Source organism: Mugil cephalus, chromosome 7 (assembly GCF_022458985.1).
Source record: "Mugil cephalus isolate CIBA_MC_2020 chromosome 7, CIBA_Mcephalus_1.1, whole genome shotgun sequence".
Lineage (NCBI taxonomy): Eukaryota > Metazoa > Chordata > Actinopteri > Mugiliformes > Mugilidae > Mugil > Mugil cephalus.
The window spans coordinates 4,662,774-4,676,683 of NC_061776.1; the positions used below are offsets into that span (position 1 = coordinate 4,662,774).

General features: G+C 41.6%; 1 protein-coding gene across 2 annotated transcripts in view; it reads right to left on the minus strand.

Moving 5' to 3' along the window:
* larp4b (La ribonucleoprotein 4B) overlaps window positions 1–13,910 on the minus strand; it is a 55,689-nt gene that overhangs the window by 21,419 nt on the left and 20,360 nt on the right. For both annotated transcript variants that reach the window (XM_047589833.1, XM_047589834.1), the window contains exons 3-5: window positions 9,401–9,569; window positions 4,148–4,321; window positions 2,501–2,579 (exon numbers count right to left, since the gene is read on the minus strand). In XM_047589833.1, the coding sequence (XP_047445789.1) occupies window positions 2,501–2,579; window positions 4,148–4,321; window positions 9,401–9,569 (422 nt within the window). The remainder of the gene's footprint in view (window positions 1–2,500; window positions 2,580–4,147; window positions 4,322–9,400; window positions 9,570–13,910) is intronic.

Consider the following 13,910-nt stretch of genomic DNA (forward strand, 5'->3'; position numbering starts at 1 on the left):
GACAGAGGCAGAGGGAGACAAAGAGACGGATGCCTGAAGGCACAATGGCGGCATACACGCCATTATTGATTTAAATCATTCGATTTCAGTATCGATTCGTCCGCACGATGCCACGAGAAAACGTTTAATCCCCTTTAGATCTGGGATATGGTTTGTTTTGGTTCACCAGTAACACAAAAAGATATTCAGTTCACTCTCACATGAGAATTGTTTTGCATGTTTTCTCAAAAAATAAAAGAAAGAAAGAAAAAAAAACATAATTGATGAATTTTCCAAAACAAGGATCTAAGGAAAAAACCGGAGCACTAATTCATTGCATCTGGGAAAAAAGCAATTTAAGAAGTTGTGGGACGTTCTGGGAGGGACATACCAAAGTCCACAAGATTATGTTTATTGGGAGACAAGACACAAACTCAGAATGGATTAACGCCGTGATAAAGACTCATATGAGCTTCTGATCAATAGCAGGACTTAAAGGACAAAAAAAAACTTATATATATATATATATGAACAGTAGATTATATTCTAACTCTAAATTACATACTTACATCCTAGCATTTAAATACTTATTAGTATTATTTTTTTACCAAAAGTCCTTTGTTTGTTTGTCTTAGCTTCATAAATGAACTTATTTGTGTACAGGAACTCGGAAAATTCACAATTTCAATATCATCGTGTTCACGTTACCGCACTGTACGCACAGTAAGTGTGATTTTATTTCTTGTTATGGGTTGTTTTGTAGTTTAGTTGTTGCTGTTTGTGTCATTTTGTTGTGCGGTGTGTTTTGTGTACTGCAGCGTAAGGATAATCGTGTTGGGTGTGGACTCCTCAGCCGAAGCTAATGGAGATCCACATAAATGAAATGAAGGAAGGTAGGTCGATAGTGACCCAGTGTATTTAAAACTTGTTTTGTTTGTTACTTATTTGCATATTTTAGTTAAACATGAAGGAAAATCCACTTCGCCACTGGATGAAATTTGAGAAGCTGGTCACACGGCCGAAGCTAAACGAGGTCTTATTGTGTCTTAACATTTCATCAAATCCAAAAACAACTGACAACAAATGGATTTGACATTGTTCTCGTTAACGTTTTCTGGTCCTTTGAGCTTATTACACAGTTCTCCAGCGTTCACCATCATCGTGAATCTGGATTCAACACATCAACACTTGCCTCATCTAGTGGTGGCTGGAAAGGTAACACAGATAACACAGCTATCTTGTGGAGAAGATTAGCTTGAGAGAAGATGATTTTATAGTTTATCCCACAGTGGAGAAGTTTGCAGTGAGTAGTAACTTGGGAGTTACATGGTTGCACATACAGTCATAGAGGAATTATAGATATATTTATGGATTCTTTAATGTGCACAGAAGAAGAATTTGATGAAAAACAGGTTAAATAATTTGGCCAGAGGTTTCACTGGATGCATATTCCCTCCTATAGCGATAATGAGTCGTATCTTCCTGCCAGATTCCATTTTTAAGAGGCAAAACCACAATTTGGTGCACTTTTAATTTTTCAAACATCCAAACATTCACGTTGGTACCAATTTTCCCAAAACCTTAGAATAATATGAGTGGTTTTAAACTGTGTGATGAGGTCAGTGGAACATTCTGTGCATGGTATTATTTATATCAGGGTGTTTTTCTATTGTCTAATCCAGGAGTCTTCAATGTTTTTTTCAGGCCAAGGACCCAAAAACTGATGGACAGGTTAAGTAGGGACCCTCTACCTACTATACGTGTTCTATTTATAAATAACGAGCTGCACCGTTAGCTTCTCTTCTCTTCTGATTGGCTCAGTAGCGATAGGGGCGGGGCCTACTGTGTACAGGACGCTCAGATTGACAGGTCTGGGCTCGTGTGGCGCTTCGTTGAGACAGTTCCTGTATCACTGAATGAGTGAAGTGAAAGATAACGTCTTCTGCCTCCATTTATTAGTATTTTATTGCTAAAATATGTTGGATTCATGTTAATGTGGGAAATTTTTAATTAGGGAAAATTTAAAAAATAATATAAAAAATATCTAATCAACCAAAGATTTTGCAACCTCCCGGCAGAACCTCCACAAATTAAATCAGACATAATAACAACCACAATGTCACTAACTTAGTAGAAATCTATTCTCTGATGTCTTACCCGTCCACAGAGACGAGGAACATGCAGATATCTAGTTTATCCTGAATATGTCTTTAAAGCATTAGCTGAACCTGCCAGTACCTCGGAGCTTAAGAGCTGCCAGCAATGAGATAAGTTGGACGTGTCAAACTATGTGGAAAAATGTGTCATTTGTGCTCGTTATGTGAAGGAAAATGACACATCCACCCTCCGAAGAAATCGACCAGTAATTACAGATAATGACTGATGACAGCGCAGCTTTACACAATTGATTCTTCACCATTTGGTTCGCTGGGTTTTTTAAGCAAACAGCCATTAGCTGAAAGCCCTTTTTTCTTTTTTACTGCTCCCGTGAAAAGTTTCTGACGTAATGAGGTCGTCTCACCTTGAAAGACAGAACTCCAGGGTCTTCTTCAGGTGCTCCCTCAAGCCCTCCTGGGGGTTCTCGGGCTGAGCATCGCTGCCTGGTGAGAGAACTGGTAGAATTAAGAGCAACGTCGGTGGCAAAAAAATTTAAAAAAAAAAAAAGAAAAACACATTCTGACCAATGAAATGGGAAACAAACAGATGATTGGTTTATTTAGACACAAAAGGGAGTTTATCAGAAACTCAACTGGAGTAATTTGGCTGTGAAGTGGTAATTTTTTCTTTAAGTAAAAGATGCAAAAGTTCAGCAATTAAAGCAGAAATCCACCACTGTAAAAAACGAAAAAATATATACTTCCCAAAAATCGATGGAAATCAATGGAAATCGATGGAAATCGAATTCCCTAATGTCTCCATTTCCCGGCCTCCAGGGAACAGGCAGAGCTCAGGATTATCTTTAAAATGTTCCTAAACATGAAGTTGGCGCCATGTGCAGAGTTGACCATTTTTAGAAACTACCAGACCCTCAAATAAACAGGAGAAAGTTTAAGGATAATATTGCCTGTGCATCCTTATTAGCACGTTACCATTTGGCCCCAAACGTTATACTTTGACTTGGTGAAAATGAAGTATAATCCAGTGACAATGCTTCTTCTCTGCATGTTCTTATCTCCCGTGTACTTATTTATTTGTTTATCTTATGGTAATAAGAAAGGATGTGTATTATTTCTCATTTGCACTGATCTGTAACAAGAATACGTTTGCCTGTCATATCTAAAAAAAATAAAATAAATTCGCTTGCTTTTAATAATAACATTTGTCTGAGAACTGGCCCTCCCTTTGTGGCCGTGTTGTCATGTTGTTTGTCCCCCGTCCCTTCGAGGTAAAAGCCACTTTAAAGATAAATGCCTTGTCACAGATAAGGGTCTGGTAGAGGCCAATGAAATTTTAATGCCGTGATAAATAAAACATGGAACAACAAGCAGATCTTAAGCAGCCACTCAAAAAGAAATTTGGCTGCGTGAGGATTTTGATCCCGTCGGTGAGAAGTGAACTGATAAATAAAGAGGAAAATGGTCATTTAATGTTCAGCTGCTAAACAGAACAAGCTGGAACACACTGCTTCTTTTAATATGTAGTAAGATTCATAAAAAAAACAATAAATCACTGCGTTCTTCTTCTTCTTATTATTATTCTTATTATCATTAATAAAAAACAAAGCAGCTGGTTATAACACTGTGTCCTGGTACAAAACTCTCCAGGTGTTAATTAAAACCAACCCACACCCCATGTGACCAATTAAACCGTCCCCATCACACAGTTTAAAGCCAACCTACATCTCACATGTAGCATGTAGCATGTAGCATGTAGCGAGTATTAGCATGCCTCGCTGACTCCGTCACATGTGTTCACATAAGTGATATTTTATGGATTCTATATTTTACAGTGGAACAATTTGAAAAACCGGTTAAATTCACTGGTCTTGCCTCCTATAGTGGTAATAAGAGCCAGATTCCCTTCCAAGAGGCACATTTGAAAACACTAGTTTGTTTTTTTCCACATGCACAAATACCCAAGTCGGCCTGGTGCTAATTTTTAGAAAAACCTCTTTGAATAATATGCAATAAATAATTTGGAGAAACGAGCCTTCGCCCGCTGAACCCACCTGTGTGGCCCGGCTGCCCCGTCTCGGGGTACTCTGTGTAGGCTGGCTCGGAGCCCTCCAGGGCGACGGGGGCCACGGGGGCCGGCTCGGCCAGCATCACTGGCACCGGGGGCGGCTCATCGGGGTCGGTTAGTAGGGGCTCCTTGTAGGCCTTGTCTTCACTGGCTTCATAGCCTGCGGCAACGAAGAAGGAACGATGTCAGGAGATGTTAAAACTGTCCGAGTAACCTGCTCCGACAGAAAAGCACCGTTAACACTTCGCTAAGGTTTTATCTCACTTTTGAAACGGTGCTGGTGTTTAAAGAATGGAAATTAATTCGTCCAAAAACTGTGCTTTTTTTTGTGATGTACAAGTTGAACAGAATATTAATTCAAAGAATATACATTCGTTAATTCCTTGTGCCAAGATCCCAAAACACATTTAGAAACCAACCAGCAGGCTAACAGTCAGCTACCAACTAGCAACCAACAACAAGACACCAGCTAACTAGCCTAGCCCACAGCAGGCTAACAGTCAGCTACCAACTAGCAACCAACTACAAGACACCAGCTAACTAGCCTAGCCAACAGCAGGCTAACAGTCAGCTACCAACTAGCAACCAACTACAAGACACCAGCTAACTAGCCTAGCCAACAGCAGGCTAACAGTCAGCTACCAACTAGCAACCAACTACAAGACACCAGCTAACTAGCCTAGCCAACAGCAGGCTAGCAGTCAGCTACCAACTAGCAGCCAACAACAAGAAGACACCAGCTAACTAGCCTAGCCAACAGCAGGCTAGCAGTCAGCTACCAACTAGCAACCAACAACAAGACACCAGCTAACTAGCCTAGCCAACAGCAGGCTAGCAGTCAGCTACCAACTAGCAACCAACTACAAGACACCAGCTAACTAGCCTAGCCAACAGCAGGCTAGCAGTCAGCTACCAACTATCAACCAACAACAAGACACCAGCTAACTAGCCTAGCCAACAGCAGGCTAGCAGTCAGCTACCAACTAGCAGCCAACAACAACAAGACACCAGCTAACTAGCCTAGCCAACAGCAGGCTAGCAGTCAGCTACAACTAGCACCACTACAGACACAGCTAACTGCCTAGCAACGAGGTAGGTCAGTACAATATAACAAACGAACACCAGCTAACTAGCCTAGCCTGACAGTCGGCGTAGCAGTCACACCAATAGACTACAAAGTAGACAGCTATACTAGACCAACAGCAGGTTTTTAAAGTCATTTGACCACTAGCAACCAATACAAGACACAGATATCTAGCCTAGTCCACAGAGGCACAGTCAGCTACAACTAAAAACCCAACTAAAAACACAGCTACATAGCCTAGGCAACACAAGGCTGCAGTCAGCTACCAACTACAACTAAACAAACCCAGCTAACTAGCCTACCAACTGCAGGTGCAGTCAGACTAGCAACTACAACAAACACAACATCACAGATAAGCATTAGCCAACGCATGGCTGCAGTCAGACCAACTTCGCAACCAACTCAAGACTCAGTTTAACTAGCCTAGCCATATTCCAGGTTTGCAGTCACTACCAACTAGCAACCAACTACAGCACCAGCTACTTAGCTAGCACGCGGCTAGCAGTTACAACTCAACCTACACAAGACACAGCAATAAGCCTAGCCAAAGCAGGTTAGCGTAGGCTACAACTAGCAACCAACAACAAGACACCAGCTAACTAGCCTAGCCAACAGCAGGCTAGCAGTCAGCTACCAACTAGCAGCCAACAACAACAAGACACCAGCTAACTAGCCTAGCCAACAGCAGCAGGTAAGAAGTGACGGGACACGCAACTACACTTCAACCAACACTTCCCCCCCTCTAAGATGGGAAGTAAAAGACTAGACGACACCAGCTAACTAGCGTAGCCAATGGCAGTAGGTGGTATGCGTCACATCAATTGGGTTTTCAAGTGGGCGATAAGAAAACAGTGCCTTTTTTATTTTTAAGGCATTTTGCGACGTGCAAGTTTAACAGAATATTAATTTAAAGCACATAAATACAACAGAGACTAAAAAATACTACACTAGACGCTAGAGATGCTAAAGATGCTACATTTCTGGGCTTATAATAAAATGCTGTGCGTCGTCAGATGTTTAGTCAAATTCCAGGCGTTGCCTCCGTTGTTGCAGGTTGACCAGTCTTGACTGTCAAAACTTTTGAGTAGGAATGGGCAGCGATAAGATTACATGATGTCAAGATTCTTCTCCTTTCATTTTATTCCGGTTTGCAAACAACTTTTAGGTGCATTACTGCCGCCTTCTGGGCGGGGACGTAAACATTCCTCACGAAAAAGTATCGATAAAGGGAATCGATAAGCGTGAAGGCTGATGATACCGATGAATTGAACCAGTTGGAACCGATCCCTACTTTTGATAAACATCTGGCCTTGAAGATTCACTTCCATCCATGCAGGTGACAAACTGTGTAGCGTTGGCACAGCGATAGAGCTAACGGGCTAAGCTAATTAAAAAATTCACAGAAATTTTTATCCCCTCTCTCTTTTTGAGCTTATATTCTCACAAAAAAAAAAAGAAAAAAACATTTTGACGGATAAAACCACTGGCAATAAACTCAAATTATCAACTAAGCGTAATGTGTCTGCTCGTCAATGAAACTCAACACTTTCTGAATACGTCTCCATAAAAAAAAAATAAAAAAGGAATCGTATCTTTTAAGCGATACGAAAGCTTTTAATGTGAATTCTCTGAGCGCAGCGATCAAACGACGACCGCTGCAGAGTAACATTATACTGAATGAAAACCAGCACAAAATGTAGATGTAGGGATGTAGGAAACGTTGAGTCATCGTCAAATCAAAACGGGAACAGATCAGAACGCATGGGACACGTCTCGGCGAAGCACCAAATTATTCCAAAACAGGAAACTGTAACTGAAGCCCGTCCGCTATTAAGGAAGAACCGGTCGTTTAAGATTTGAAATCTCATTTAAACGGTTAAAAAAAAAAAAGCCGGTGGCTCCGTTTCTGTGACGCACGAGTTATTTTAAACATATCTCCAGTCACAAAGATGAGCTGCAACAGAATCAACCGATACGAAATGTAAGAAAACTCTCTGGGAAGACAAAATACACCGATCAGGCGTAAAATTATGACCACCTTCCGAATATTGTGAGGGTCTCCTCTGTGTCTCATCAGAGAATGGAAACAGGATGTTGTTAGTTGAGGGGGGAGTGGGGGGGCTTTGGGTCCTATGGGCTGAGGGGGAGGGGCTTAATCAGTTTGGGATCTAGTGAATTTGGTGCCAGGTCAACATCTTATCCTGTTCTTTATGTTTTTTTTTGTTTGTTTTTTTTGAGTTGTTCCTAAACTGTTTTTGGTGCCATTAAGGAAGAGCTGCTGCTATATGGTCGGGGGGGGGGGGGGGGGGGGGGCTGGTCTGATCTAATCTAGGTTGGTGCTACATGTCTAAGTAACATCCACATGAATGAAAACCAGAAAAGCTTCCCAGCAGAACAATAAACAAATTATCACAAGACGGTCGATGTTTCTAACTTCTCCTGTCAGTGGTCATAATGTTGTGGCTGATGCGTGTGAGTCAACATGAGATGGAGAAACTAGAGGTGAATTACCCTCCACGAATGCTCCAGCTAGTATTAAATCTCGTGGAGTGAATCTCCTGTAAATGTCCTCGTGGACGGAGGAGGAGACGGAGACGGTTTCGAGGACGACGTCTCGGACTAATCACACATTCCCGTTTCAGCACCAAACCCCCGTCGCTCCGTGAACCGGCTAAACTCGGCCGGGCACATTAACGTGAGCGATCACGGTCATTTGTGACGAGCGGGGGGACGGAGGCCGGGGCGGGAATATTCATAGCTTCCTGCTAAATTAAGTATGAATGATTGAAGAGGCGTCTCCAACGCGAGGAGGGAGGTGGAGGTTTGTTCCTTCAACGCTTCAGCGTCGAATGAGCAGTCAACTCACCGACACTGTTTATCTGCCACATTTATTTAATTCTTACAACAAACATTTTGTCTTAAAGTCAACTCCTCCAACCTCAACTAGTTTAACTCCACGGCTCTTAAACTCTGCAGGAGTTTGATCAGTTCCCAGCGGAAAGAAGATCTAATGTTCACCACAGAATATCTGACGGTTTCAAGGGAGAGGATGTGCTTATATTTGTTTAGTTTTAAGAATATTTTATTCATTGCACGTGGAAAATGTGCATTTTAATTAATCAAATCTGAATTTGATTCCATTTCACTTTCCTTTAGATTTGATAATGATCCTTTGAGATTAATTTGAAAACAATTTCACTCAACACATGATCAATTTAAGACGACGTAGCAGCAACACACAGCGTCACTGAGGCTCCGTTTCAACTTTTGTAGAAAACTTCAAACTAAAAAAAAGTTTTTAAGTTTTTGTGTTGATGGGTCAAATAAAACTTGACTTATTATAAATAATTTACCCAAACACCCTGTTTCCTATTGGCGGAAAAATGCATCTAATCAACGAATCAGGAAGTCAGGACACTATATTCAGTCTATGGAGTCACTGCAGCCAGAGAGAAAGAAACCAGAGATCTCGGTCTGTTAGATATTATTATATTATTTAGACTGTTTCACCTGATAGTTTTGTAAATGGTTGTAAATAGTTGTACAAAAATGTGTGAAGCATTTTAATGGAAATCGTTATAAATAGTTTTGTTGTTTGATAATTTTGTTCATAGGTTTTTGAAATTTACACATTAGATTTTCATTCTTAGTTATAAACATCATTGGTTAAACATGTTTGTGGTTTTCACAGTGAAAATGTAACTGTCTACGGGTTGTAGTTTATTTGGTTTAGGTTCGATGTGTTAGATAGGTGAGGTTGTGCTGAAGAATGAACCAACAGGCACAGTATAACGAATTTAGATTCAGATTTAAGTCTTCAGGTATTTTGGTATTCAGTATTTCCTTTTTGTCAGCAGTTTCAAATCCAATCATTTTTCAGGTCCGTTCATTTCAATAGTACATTTAAACAAACAGCCTCAGTTCACTAAAAAGCTGCACAGGCAAATAATAATTATAAATAAATCATATCCACATTAATATAAAACCATGTAAATAAGAGCTAAAACCAGCAATAAAACTTTCTGTCATGATTTGGATCAACATCACACACGGAAAAACCTCAAACCACAATTCTCCGTAACGAGAGAATATTTAAAAAGAAAACACTTTCGTTCTTTAAACCCAACCCAACGCTGTGCGACGGGTTCGTCTGACCTTCGGGGCCGGGGTCGGCCGAGCTATCGCAGCCTTCCTTCCATGGCTGCAGGGCAGCGGTTGTGGTGGTGGTGGTGGTGGTGTCGGCAGTTCCGCTGGGGTCCAGGCTAAACATGTGGTTGGCCCATGCTTTCGCATTGGGGTTGAGGTCTGAAACCTTGGCGGATTCCTACGAACACAGAACACAAAAACACAAACTCTGGTCAGCGGCGTCGGTGTCGGCCAAACGCAGCGTCAGCGCACTGGTTTCAGGACAAAGCAAAGACAATTATTTAACAAGATTAAGGAGAAAAAAGACATGATGTGGCTCCAGATGAAAGTCAAGAGCAAAGAATTGGACAAGATCATCTAACTGTGCGTTTTAAAGCAAATATACACTCACTGGCCACTTTATTAGTGAAATTTAATCCATTCTTATACAACAATCCTCCACTAAATCCTCCTTCATGAGTGTTGTAATGTTCAGTTCATGTTGAAATGACCTCATTAAAGTGTTTCTGAGCCCAGAAACATGAAATACAACGTATGAGTACGACAAACCAAAGCCTCCAAACGCTCAACCTTCATGAAGCTGACATTTAGTGTCATAATGAACCTAATTAACTGTCAGGCTGGTGAAACTTATATTTCCTCATTTATTTTTATCTAAAATAATAATATCAGGAGATCGGTGACTGATTTAAAAATGGAGAAACGCCGATTTATTCGACGACACGATGTAAAACCCGCACGAACACAACGTACGTTCGTGTGTTTTAGGTAATTCTGTTTCAAAACGTGTCTACAACCAGTCACAAAAAGGTTCTACAAGCACCTTTTATCCAGACGGTTCAATAAAAGCCAGACGGCATTCAGCGAGATAAATCCAGACCAGAGCGGAAATCATTACGGTTCGTCTTTTATAGAATTAAAAGCCCACACAGGCCTTTAATTATTCGCCTTTACTTTCGCTTTTCACCTCTGTGAATGCGAAACGGATTTGTTTGCCGTGTAAAACGAGGTGACGTCGGTGTGAGTCGGGGGGAAACCGGACAGAAGCGTCGTGTGACACATGTGCTTTAACATTAACTCATTAACTCACACAGGGTCGCGTTACGTTCAAACCCTTTCGAAAAGCCAATAAAAAGCCCAAACTCAGGACCTGAGACGCTGGTAATTTCCTCTCTGTTTAGCACATGTGCTCATGTACGTGAGGTTCTCGCTGCATCTGGCAAATAAACACAGTTCACATTAGAGGGTTTTTGGTTTTCAGCAGGAGTGGGAAGTTTTCGGACACTAAATACAGACAAAACACTGAACAAATCCTTAAAACAAATTCATAAAAATTGATTGGTTCCATAAAAATACAAGAAAAAAATGAGCATTGTGTGATTTTGGTTCCAGTGAAGCACGAACGAAGGCTTTGATTTTTATTACTAGTCTAAATGTTTGTTGCCGTTGGCTTCGTGTTTGGATAAAACCATTTTAAAGTTGGTCGGTTTAAACCAGGACACTAACACGATGGTTTATCTAGTTTTTGTTCAGTTTTCAACACATTCTCTCTGTTATTTGCTGATTTTGATACAACAATGTTGAGAACTGACATATTAAAGTTGTCGTTGTTGGTTTTCCTGTAAATAATAAGCAAAATAAATATAATTAGTGTTTGTTCGTGTCTAATGAAGCCACGGCCTCTGAACCACAAATATTTCGTGATGATATTTGTGTAAAACTTTAAGGGTTCAGTTTTCTTTGTAGCAGATATTAGACTAGTTTAGTAAAACTCGGTAGCTACTGTTTATTATTTGTTTAATTCTCACTTTATCTGTATTTTGCATCACATCATTTATCATCTGTCCACTTCCTCCAGCATAAATTATGTTATGGTTCCTGTTTACTTCCTTTTAAAGCACAAATCCATCTGTACCTATGGTCTCACCTACACACAGGTTTCATCTGTAAATATCGTCCATCAGTCAGAACAGACGTCATGATACTTGAATCACGATACGATGCGTTATCGCGATATTACGATATGATGCAATATTCTACATAGTTCACTGAGAAATTTTAAGCGCAGATTAAAATACAAGTTGTGTATATGTACATTAGATAAACATTGAGTCATAAAACAATATTAATCCAAATTATCCATTTCCATGATAACTTCTTTAAAGCCAATGATCAATTACGTAATTATCCAACCTGAACATCTCTGAAGCTCCGCCCCCTTCCCCTCCATTACTGTTTTTGTTGCACTTTAATGCATCTTAAAATGTACCAAATAAATTAAACAAAATGAAAATGTCCAAATAAGTGCACTTGGACCGAAAAAGTGTTGGTGGAGCAGACGTCTTTCACAGTCGGGACAAAACATGACTTTTTCTCCTTTAAAACCGATATTTGCTGATTTTTTTTTTTGCTTTCGAGCATTTGAAGCTGGCTAGCGTTTTGCTTTTCGCCGTTTCTCCCGTTCACCAACAAGACGGCAACATTCAGGAGAAAGGTTGGCGTAAATTATTTCCATTACGTCCTATTTGTCAACACAATTTAAAAATTGGTCTATAGGATAAAGTTCTCACTTTCTACTAAAGCTGACATGGAGATGCAGTGACGCCGCGTCTCGCTGCTATGTCGTCTTAAACTGGTCATGTGATTTGGACGCACTGTCGACTCCCGAGGGTTGAGACGTTCAAAGTCAATATTGTATCGGAGGAAAAGAATATCACGACGTGACGCCATATCGATATTTTTTCCCACCATATGCTATAAAACCAACCTGCACCACACCACTTATATACCACACTACTCATGTTACACGCACTTCTGGTTAGATACTAAGCTGCATTTCATTGCTCTGCATCTAAACATCTGTAATAACAATAAAGTTGAGTCCAACCTATTTTTAAACCTGAGGATATATCTGCCAAAAAGACGAACAGACAATTCTGCAAAATCTCTTCTTCTGAACCATCTGACTTGTTTCTCTACTCACTGGATCAAAGCAGTAGCTGAGCATGCACGTCTCACAGGCCAACAGGCTGCAGCCCAGAGCCGTGGTCAGAGCCAGCGTTTCGTTGAACTCCGGGGGCACGGCGGGCCAAGCGCTGCCCCCCGGTGGAGGCACAAGGCTCCACTGCATCAAATCCATGACTAAAGTCCGAGTACGTCCACGGGCAGAAAGCGGAGCATCGTCCCTCCTCTCCTCAAAGTAAAAAACCTGGGCTATTCCATCCTCGCCCGCCCTCCTCTGATCCGACCCGCTGGGCTGATTCGAGGAATCTGATGACGGCGCCGAGGCTCCGCTGCCCTCGTGGGCTCGGCTGACGTCGCGGACGCTGACTGGCTGCCTCGCTCCCGTTACACGCTCGTCTCTGCTTTTGTTTTGTCGCTGTTGCACTTCTGAGTCATTCTCCAGGAAAAAAAAAATATAAATAAATAAAACGGCGGAGCTGTGCAGGGGGAGTGATGGAGTTGCACACCTGAGCTCAAATGAAGCCCGCTCCAGTGAGGCTAAAAAAAAAATCAAAAAAAAAAAACCCAGAGGGCTCTGCTCAAATTAAATCAACCCTCCTGAGTCTTGGTTTTAATAGATTATTCTGAGCTGACGGAAAAAAAAAGGGAAGAGGAAAAAGCCGGGGAAACCGGTTTAACTCGAGAAGAAGCCTAAAGAGACACGAGACCGGAGGAGGAGAAAAAAAGGAGACGGCGGCGCTCCTGGGTCATATTTCCCAAACAAGGCACTAGGACATCATTCAGGTTGTGTGCAGCCACACAAACACAAAAACACACACACACTCCGGTCTATGCTAATAATCCAGCCCTGCACCAAGGTAAAAACCTCCCACTCCCGTCCAAAACGGCTGCCATAGAAACAGCAGCCTCCAACATCACCGGATGTTTACATGGCTTTGACCTTTCGAGAAAAAAAAAAAAACAAAAAAGTGAAATGTCCCTTTCCATTCACAGGAGCAGGAGCAGGAGGAGGAGGAGGAGGAGGAGGAGGAGGAGGAGGAGGAGGAGGAAAAGGTTGGCTGCTTCCTCCACGGAGGTCGTCTTTGAGGAAGCGAGAGGACGTGATTCACGGTGAGCGAGTTACCGGCGGCGTGGTCGGAGGGCAGCAGACGGCGCCGGGCGTACGGCTCGTAAATGATGAGAGGGGCGACTTGAACGCCCTTCGAGGGAAGCAAACAAACACAGAAAAATCTGGATTCATCCGCCCGCAGAGGCTCGTCTTTCACCCGTGACACAACGTGAAGAGACACTCGGCCGGACGAGGCAAACGTGTCACAGCGTCTTTGTTCCTCGTCAAAGTTCACGCCTTCCAGGCGAATCCCTCTCAGGGGAAACGAGAAGAAACGATCAAATCATCTCTGTGAGGGGTCGATTTATCCTGAAGCTAAACTAATAAACAGGACTTCCACTATTAAACCTTTAAACTGCACAATTAATCAACTTTTAAACATGATCATTAGTTCAGCTGCCACGATTAAACAATATATTTACGTTTGAAATGCTGCACATCTAATCA